General features: G+C 30.6%; 1 protein-coding gene across 1 annotated transcript in view; it reads left to right on the top strand.

Moving 5' to 3' along the window:
* Positions 1–10,867, top strand: part of LOC108545510 (tensin-1) — a 267,001-nt gene that overhangs the window by 100,782 nt on the left and 155,352 nt on the right. Inside the window, exon 2 of the mRNA XM_017897174.1 lies at positions 8,787–8,933. Within this exon, the coding sequence (XP_017752663.1) occupies positions 8,796–8,933 (138 nt within the window). The 5' untranslated portion in view covers positions 8,787–8,795. The remainder of the gene's footprint in view (positions 1–8,786; positions 8,934–10,867) is intronic.

Here is a 10,867-nt window from a genome sequence, read left to right as displayed (position 1 = left end):
TCAATATTCATAGCTGGTTAAACAGAATATAAATTAGAATCACAAAAATTCATGGAAGTAATTAATTTAAGTAGTTAATGAGTACTTAGGTATTAATATTGGTATTCAAGTATTAATATTTGTATTTCAAGTAAATAATTAATTATCAAAATAGTTAATATGTAATTATCATTTTATGTATATAATATATTATTAATTATTAAATTAATTAAAATCTCAGCATCATATAATACTTAAATATTTATCGTAAAATAGTTAATAAATAAACAGTGGGATAAATAAATTTTCAGTATAACATAACAAGTATTTAAAAATTTACAAAATCCAAAATAAAAATCCTGTTCTTTATACATTAGTATACATTACTATATATAGTATACATTCATTTAAACAAGTAGTGGAAGGTATCAGAAGTTGAAGTTCTCCATTCTTTAAAAGTCTGTACTGGTTATTTCTTATCAGTACTCGAGTTTGATTCTCCATACTTCAAGTTCATCCTACACTCATCAGATCCAGCTCGCCGAAGATTTACTGTTGCTAATAACGAGCTGCGATATCTCTGACACTTTGATACATCTAAGTGATATTTATGGCTTAGCCGTTTAATGAGGATGCTATCTTTTTATGCACTTTTAAAACACGACTCTTGTAACAGTCTTTACGTTCCATTGATTCAACGATGTTTAATCACGCAATCTAACTTGAACAATGTGAAATTAGAATGAAAATATACATTAACCTCCTATAATGCGAATTGCCAGTTAAATACAACTATATCTATTCTATGCTTAATTTTCTCTTATTTACTTGTTATTGTATGCTTTTGTATATTAAATAATATTAATATACTAAATATCGAATACTAAAATTTATTTGTATAATATGGTACCAAATATACTGTAATTATAGTATATTTTTATTATAGTAAATTTAAACTAATATATTACTACTATAGACTACTTTATATACTATACTGTTTATAGTAATATTACTAGTGATATTACATTATTGTTTATAGTAATATAGTATGTATTTTAGTATATTTACTAATACTAAATACTAAAATTTATTAGTATAATATGGTACCTAATATACTGTAATTATAGTACATTTTTATAATAGTAAATTAAAACCAATATATTGCTACTATAAACTACTTTATAGTATAATATCCTATACTAAAGTAATAATAATGGCATAGTAATAGCATACTATACTCAACTCTGAAATGCATATCATACTGAAATAATACTAAAATGATAGTATATTTTATTAAAGTAATATTAAAGTAACAGTATGTTATAGTACAAAAATACAAAAATATTAATAGTATACTGATTATACTATACTCGAGTTGATGTATTATACTTATCTACACAAGTAATATAAACTAATAATATAATATATTATATCGTTATATAACAACTAATGTCTATTAATATGTAAATATGATTTACAAAAAAATAATAATTATTGCCTTTTCAGTATACTATTTACTATATCATTAACAGAATGTTCTTTCACAAAAATTATTAGTTTTTGAATGTCAGTTTCAGATAAGAAACTGCAATTCTTTTTCTTTACAAATAAACATAATCTAAATTATTTTAATATTTTCTTCAAAATTAATAACGAAAGCGACAAATTTCGTTTAAGCTGTACATTCCAGTAAACGAACACCATTAAGTAATCTGCAGTATGGTTTCAAGATACATAGTTAAACGGATAGAGACTCTTACGCGATTTTATCTCCCTCTATGTATCATCGTTCTAACTATAAGAGAGTTCAGAGAAGGATCAACAGATCTCGTACGACTTCCCACTTTTTTTACCTAGTTCTTAACGTAGAAGACGATGCTCAGAGATAGGGGAAGCCCGTTTTACTTGTAAGGTTTGGACATCGATGCTATGAAGTAAGAAATCATAGAGTGGGAGGCAGAGTGCTTTAAAAGTTCAAACAAATTGAGTAAAGGTGATAGAGAAGAATGAGAGAATTTATTATGTTAATAATTTTATCTTAGAGAATATTTTGTATTATTTAAAAAACTTTATTTTATAGAAACTATTATGTTAATAATTTCACTTTATTGATTTTATTGTATTAATAATTCGATTCTGTAATAATACTGTTTCATAAAGTTTACTATATTCATCATTTTATTTTGTAAAATTTCTTGTATTTATAATACTATTTTAGAGAATTTATTATATTAGTAATTTTATTTTAAAGAATTTATTATATTATGTAAATAACTTCATTTTATAAAAATTATTACGTTTAGAATTTAATTACATACAATTTGTTGTATTTAAAAATTTCATTTGATAGAATTTATTGCATTAATAAATTAATCTTATAGAAATATTATTTCATAAAATGTACTATATTAATAATTTTATTTTGCAAAATTTATGGTATTTATATTACTATTTTAGTGAAATTATTATACCGATAATTCTATTTTTCTGAAGTTATGTTATAAATTCTATTAAATGTATTTCTAATCCCGATTGTGATTTTAATAACGAAATATTAAAAATTCAAGTTCAGAGCGCCTATGAGCGAGCAATCCTCCGTGCATGCAAGCTGCTTTAGTGAAGTTTCCCTGAAATTGCACGTCAAATTTTAAGTTAAATATTTCTGATTATAATACATGTAGTTCTATTCTCGTCTATAAATAGTTAAAATCATAAAAATAATTCTTCTTTTTATTATATATTATTTTTTATATTTATGTTATATAATATTATATTATTTTACAAAATTATTCTCAATATCAGGAATATTGATAAGCTTTTATTCATAATATATTCAATAATTTTACCATTTTTTATAAAGCACAAAATCAAACATACAAGGAACTATAACAGAATTTAATAACACTGTTCAATTCCAATTTTAAACTGTAATATCTATCAGATAATTCTTGCATAGTTTACTTCCTTAAACACGAATCCATAATCGAAATTAATTCACGAAATTAAATCCACGGTTTTCGAAAATTGCGTGTTTCTCTAAAAACGTACGATTTTTTAATAAATTGAAGTATTACATAAAAAGTAAGATAGTTAGGAAGTTCATTCTCATATTAAAAATTAGGTGAGAGTATCCCCAGTTTATCTTATAATTATTTGTGTTTCTGAATAATTATAACAAAATTCAAAAATTTACCCCTTCGAGCGTATTTTCTACGCACTATTCCTACATTTTTATCAAAAGTTCTTTATCTGATACCAATTTGCTACACGATATCGTATTCTGTAAATTTTTCTGAAGAAGAAATCCTCCAGAAATAATATTAGGATTGTGATAATGGTTGACATAGATTTTAACCCTTTGCACTCGAGAGGCGACTCTCAGTCGCCATTTAATCAGATTCTGAAGATCGTTGTTAACACTAGGTTTACGGACGCTATCTGTATACCTATTTCTAAGGACACCTGTCAAATTGACTGATAAAGGAAACCGTGTGCCTTTTTTTAAACAATTAGTTTAATTTAAAAACAATTATATGTAGAATGGCGAAACTGGTCTTGAGACACCGAAAATTCACGAAAGAACAAGAACACGATAACGCAAACTCAAAACTCGTAAACTGATTTAACTTGGGGAAAGAACACCAAGATAACGAAAACACACAAAGACGCACTCTTTGAAAACTCTCTTTCCAACACCAAGCGACTCACGCTTGTGCTGGTCACAACCGATTTCCAAGGACTCTGTTTTGGTTGTCAAGGACCACGCTTTTATGCTTTCCTTAACCTACGCTTCACCTCCCCGCAGAGGAGTCCCGCAACTTAATTTTGTTATATAGAATAACTTTTTGATTTGCTTCTAGAAGATATCGATCGGTTTACAATTTGCTTTTGTTGGCAATAGCCGATTCGCTATTTCTTTTGGTATCCTACATATATATTGTATTAACAGTCTTAATATAAGTTAACTAAATCTGTTACCATCGTATAATTGGAGCAACCTTTACGTCAAATTCACGGGTTCCGCAAATCTAGTGTTAATTAATATCTCGAATTTAAAATTGCCCAACTACGCGTGGAATATCGAGTTAAAATAATTCTACATCTTACAATTAATTTACACTTCATATTTTGAAAATATCGTCGACTTTCTGGCAGAAAGTCTTCGAATTACTATGTTTCTGTAACAAAAAGATCGTCGAGTGCAAAGGGTCAATACATATATCGATGTAAAAATAAATATCTGTAAGAAAGAACGAGTAGATCGAGTTATGCGTGTAACGAATGAAGTGTGGTGTACAATGTGTGTATTTATATAATATACAGAAGAAGAGAGAACAAATGAGAGAGTAATTGGATAGGTCAGTTGCAATTCAGAATTCATTGAGAAGAAGCTTGTGAACGAGTATCGTGAGAAAGAGTAAACATAATTAGATATAGTTCATTGATCATTTTTACCCTGTGCAATAATATCGTTAAATTAACATTTAATATATCCATTTAAATATAATATCCGCGACTAACAAGGATGCTGTTCAATATTGATAGCATGGTAAAATATATAACGGGAACTCGTAAGCGGGATTTTACCGCCGCGCAGCCAGTGCACGCACATCTACTATGCGTTGCGGACAAGAAGTCCGCTGAGCAAAACGTAGGACCCAATCCCCCCACCAACTCTCGCCACCTACGCATTCTAACACCGTCGCAGAAGTAGAGTTTACGCGTTTCCCTTATTGTCAAAAATGGCATTATATACTTAGAACCTCCAAAGGTGAAGGAAGATTAAGTTTTTCACTTAACGCGTCGCATGTCATTTTTATTCTTCGTCTTCTTATACACGCGTAATTTGACTTCACCTGTATCGATTGTGAATTATCGGGGATCGTACCGACACTATTTTGACGCTTATCGTAGTTAGGAATACTGTCGCCGCCCGTCAGGACCGGGCCCTGTAACACGAGTTAGTCGGTAACTACTGTGCCTTAATGGACAAGAAGTCCGCTGAGCAAAACTTTACTGTAGGACCGAATCCACACTAATCCTTACCAACTCGTTCGTTCTAACATCATGGCAGAAGTAGAGTAAAACGCTTCCCTTATTGGCAGAACTGATCCCTTCCTATTAGCCCGGTCATAGAACACCATGTGACAAAGAAAGCGAATGAAGCAACGAGACAAAGCGAGACAGACGCAACAAATAGATGCAAGAGCGTAGACTCATCCCAAAAGCATATCAACTTCAGATTCTTCCGATGAACGCATGATTATTTGCAATTACTAATTACTAATTAGCATCTCGATTAACTTTTCATTGCATTACGCAGCAAACGTGATGTACTATACACGTATCTTTTATATTTATGTTGTATCGTGTGATTTTTTTAAACGGTTATCTAGCATGATGCAATTACATAATTAATTTATCATAAAAAATACATCTTAAATTTTAAATCAATTTTCATAAATGACGTTAATTATTATTACTTTTGTGCTCCTTTAGCTTATAAATCTTCCGAGCTATTGTCATCTGATTCCTTATCCGACTCACTGCTTTGTGTTTCCAATCCTAGGTCTTCAATTGCGTCTTCTATTATTCGAGTGTAAAAATTTTACGGATATCTTGGGCCTATGTTAACGTATCACGTTATCGAACTTGGAGGTAGTAGTTTTGGGAGTGTCATAGAAGAGTGGGTATTACTAGTGGAATGCCCCTCTTGCCTCGCAATCGAACGAGATGACTTCTTTTCAGCCACGCATAGTATATACCACGTAGTTAGCGATTCTGCGATAAAAGCATCACGACGTGCGTAGCACGTCTTTCCAGCGCAAGTGGTTAATTGAAATCAGGAAATGCGTTCTATGCAAACCGCGTTATGATAAACATAGCAATAAGACAAATTGGATTAATTTATACCACGTTATATGGAAACCACTGCCGCATTATGTAGGAACCACGCTATAAGAAAATCAGAAATAATATAAATTGAATATGGAATTTCAGAAATAAATAAATTGTACATAAATGAGATCTATATAAGAACTGCATTCTCAAAGTATCAAGTTGCGAATGATACTATTAATAAATAAAATTTTATAATAGAAGTGGCAATGAGTATGTAGATTTTTACATATAATATTTGAATTTAGGTTTATCAAATATAATACATAGTTCATATAATAAAAGGCTAAACTACAAAATTTGTTTCCAATAAAGAAACTTAATTTGATACGTATCAGTTATGCTTCCTAATTTAAAATAGGATCCTAACATTGTTACTTTCTTTTATATAATTATATTTTGGGCGCCTAGCAAAGCCCAAAGCTCTCTTATCCATCAATGTTATTCCATATTTCTACTTATTTATATTTATTCCTGAAACAAATGATTTATTGTCAAACACTCTTATGAAACCCCTTCAGTCTGATCAGAATTCACACATTCATTGATAAATTTTCCAAGCTATTTGAGTTGTTGGAATGCTCATATACGAAAAACGTGTTATAAGGGAACCGTGTTATAGGAGAACTATACCAATTTTCGCTCCGGGTTATATGAAAATTGGATTATGAAAACCGTGTTATAGGAAACTTGACTGTACTGTGATATTCGCAGGCCTGCAATGTATTATTCGAGAATAGGAATTTTGCGAATGTCTTACGCCTATGTTAACGTATAACGTTACCAAACCTGAAAATAGTGGTTTCGGTAATGTCAAAGAAGAGTGGGGACTATGAGCAAGCATATTAAGCGAAGCAAGTGGAATACCCCTCTACCCCTGTGCTGAAACAGCGGACTTCTTGTCAGCAACGCACAGTACTATACATTATCTCAGACCTTAAACAATTTTCAAACACCAAAGTATCATAGTTCAGTGAATTGAACTTGAAATGAACCAATCGTTTGCATAAAGAAAAATATACGAATATTCGTCAGGGTCATCCTTGTGTACCTCGACAATAATACACTAACAATAAACCAAAGTGCACCCAGAAGAAATGCCATGGTTATTATTTTTCATTGCCCATTGCAATCTAAAAAATAAGTACAAAATAAGTCGAAGATTTTCGAAATTTGTTAAATTGGGAGAAAAATTTTCCAGTGACCTAATGTGCCTCGTTAGCTCGTCGTAACTAGCGAGAAAATGGCGGCAACGATTACGCGGATCGCTCAGTATGCATTAAAGCCATTGGAATAATCACGGGCATTCTATCTTTGTACACAAAGCGAGGGTTTTCCTGAGCAGCAAACGGTATACTGGCGGCAACGATTACGCGGATCGCTCAGTATGCATTAAAGCCATTGGAATAATCACGGGCATTCCATCTTTTACACAAAGCGAGGGTTTTCCTGAGCAGCAAACGGTATATTTTTCCTATTACCATTACCCAGCAACCACCGAATAAACCAGCGTTTGAGGAACGTCGCGATACACTTCAAAGGGGCGCCAAAGTTTTTGAACATGCGCGAAAAGGGTAAGAGGGGACCACGTAGCAACGGGAAAGCAAGCAAACGGTGAAAACTAGTAAGAACGCATAAAATCGCAAAGAGAAATTCAACGAGCCCCGCAATATATAACACAAGATAACGCGCGAGAACGGTGTCGCGAGAGACGTCGCTACTTTATGCTTGAGAAATGTTCCCAACTGCTTGCAGACTGAAACGTAACAAGCTGCTTTGATCTTCTGACCTGCCGTGCCTTCGAAGCAGCGTATCATTATTCGGTAGACATTTTTATTTAGTATTCAAAAGGGAAGGAAAGCTCGCAATTACCATCCGTTTTGCAAATAGCGAGAGCTAGCGAGGTAAACACCGGGGAAAATTCTTCGGGATTGCGATCTTGTTTGTCTTCGGTTTAGGAGGATGTTGCGGGGAATTAATGGAGCTTCGTTATTTTCCACTCTGACAAAGTATCTGCAATTTCGCGATTGATATTCATCGAGAAATCGCTTATTGGAATTTAATTCTGGTTATACGGATGGGAGCTGAGTGGAAGGTTAAGCGAGGTTCCCGCTTTTGGCGGGAAAGCGGAGTCGCCATTTTGCAGGTGGCGCTCGAGTCGCAGAAATGGCGTCGTTAGAGATACGTAACTTGAAAGACGCAATATTTCGATTGATTTCGAAATTTTGTATAGCTTTCAAAATAAGTTTTATAGAAATAATATAATTATAGCTTCGAAATAAGTTTTATAGAAATATTTCTTTAAGAAATTTTCTTTTAAGCAATATTTTCATGAGTTTTAAGAAGAGGGTTAGGTATACTTTTTAATTTAAAAATAGAAATGAAAGATAATTTTAATACTTACATAGAAATTAGAATATTGTATAGTATTAGAAATGCAAAATTTATTTCCAAAAAGATTAGGTTTTAGCAAGAAATTTTCTTCTGATCAATATTTGCATGACTTTTATTATACAACTATTTTTACTCGGTATATTGTCACGTAAAAAGACGATTAGGTGTACTTTCTAAATTAAGGAATAATTTAAATATTGATATAAAAATTAAAATATTGTATAGTATTAGAAATGCAAAGTTTATTTCCAGAAATATTATAATGTTTATATTTTTCTGTTTTTTTTTTAATATATGGAGGAGAGTTTTGTAATCAAAGTTAGCAACTTTGCAACTAACTTTGCAACTTTGCAAATAAGTGTTTTATAATCAATATTAAAAGATTAAAATTATCAATGAATTTTTTAATTCTAATAATTTTATATTTACATTTAAGGTACTATAATAAAATTTGATCACAGTCGTGTAAGGGATAATGAAATGATTATATGCAATTATTGGCTTTATTTTTTCAGTGCGTGCAAATGGCGCACGCGTTAAGGCGCATCTCGTACGCAACCTGTGAACCTCAGCACGCTCAATTCAGCTTCCTCGCCAGAGAGCCTAGAGCGCACTTCAGCATACAATATTGCCACTCTTTTATCACCGAATCTGCAGAACAGGTTAGTGCACTTCATTTCCTACCTATCCGTGTAACTCACGGTTGCAGTTGCAGTTGCACGTCAACATAGAAGTCTTTGTAAGTTATTCAGTATTCGCAGAATACATCGTAACAAGCAATCGAAAAGAAAAGTATGATACTTTGTGCGCTGCTCATTGTACGCAATTTGAAAATCGTATAATGAGAGTGGAAAAGTCTGAAATTCGTATTATTCGCTGATTTATTACATTATAACCAGTAAAATGTATTTTAGGTATTTTAGGTAATAAAGAGGATAATAAAATGATACTAGATGTAAAAACAAAGAAAAAATATAGAATAAAATTTTTTGGTACGAAGTTTCGTTTTAGAAGTAATTGAGCTTGGAAATTCTTTGGATAGGGGTTGCTAAAAATTGCAATTGGATTAATGTATCAATAAAAAAGTAATTGCAATAATCAAATGACTTCAGTTTCTGTTGACATGTGCAAATATTAAGATAAATTGCTCTTTGTGAAAAGTTACTCACAGTCAGAACTGATTTATGTGAGCATACTCAGCAAATTTTCAAGCTCAATTATCTCGAAAACAAATTTTGTTTTATACTTTCGATTCGATTTTTCATGTAGAATCACTGTATTCTTGAAGATTTCACTCATTTCGAAATATTCTATTTAAAATTGTTATTATTAAAAGAAATTATACTTTTCGCTGCAATCATTTGAATACAAAATAGAAAATATGTTCATCGCATCTAAAAGTCACAATACCAAATTCGAAACATAATTATTAAAACGAATTAGACTCTTTACTGTAATCATTTTGGTGAAAATAAAAGAAATATTTATCACATCTAAAAATCACAGTACCAAATTAGAAATGCAATTATTAAAAAGAATTGGATTTTTCACTACAATCATTTTACTAAAAATAAAAAAGAATATTCGTCATACCGAAATTAAAATATTAAGTTAGACAGAATTATTGAAACAAAAAGTAGAAGCTCCACACTGCAATCATTTTGATCAAGATAGAAAAGAATATTCATCACATATAAAATCGCAGTACCATATTAGACACAGTTACTAAAAAAATGTTAGAATCTCTTCTTTGCAATCACTATAGTAAAAATAAAAAAGAATATTAATCACAAATAAAATAGCAATACCATATTAAATACAATTATTTAAAAAAGATTGTAATCTCTTCACTGAAATCATTTTGATCAAAATAAAAAATAATATTCATCACATATAAAATCACAATACCATGTTAGACACAATTAATAAAAAAATTAGGCTCTTCACAGCAATCACTGTAGTAAAAATTAAAAAAAAATATCACACCTAAAATCACAATACCAAATTAGAAATAATTATTTGAAATACTAGAGACTCTTTCTTGAAAAACCCAGTGATAAAAATAAAAATAATTGTCATTCCATGGAAAATCACAATACCATATTAGACACAATTATTAAAAAGAATTAGCCTCTTCACTGCAAACACTTCAGTAAAAATTAAAAAAAAAATATCACACCTAAAATCACAATACAAAATTAATTACAATTATTAAAAAAATAACTAGAAATTCTTTCTTGAAAAACCCAGTGATAAAAATAAAAATAATTGTCATTCCATGGAAAATCACAATACCATATTAGACAATTATTAAAAAGAATTAGTCTCTTCACTGCAAATACTTCAGTAAAAATTTAAAAAAAATATCACACCTAAAATCACAATACCAAATTAGAAACAATTATTTAAAAAACTAGAGACTCTTTTTGACAACCGGTGTGACGAAAATAAAAATAATTGTCATTCAATGGAAAATCATAATACCACGTTACTCACGACTATTAAAAAACGTGGAATCTTTCACTCGACGGGTGTCAAAGTGGAATAAAAAGATTCTTCATATCTGCTTTGCGCATATATCTATGATTGACAGAAG

This window comes from Eufriesea mexicana, unplaced genomic scaffold, assembly GCF_001483705.2.
Source record: "Eufriesea mexicana isolate 0111107269 unplaced genomic scaffold, ASM148370v2 scaffold472, whole genome shotgun sequence".
Classification (NCBI taxonomy): Eukaryota; Metazoa; Arthropoda; class Insecta; order Hymenoptera; family Apidae; genus Eufriesea; species Eufriesea mexicana.
Note: the sequence above shows the minus strand (reverse complement) of the source record. Positions and strands in the feature narration are given on the sequence as shown.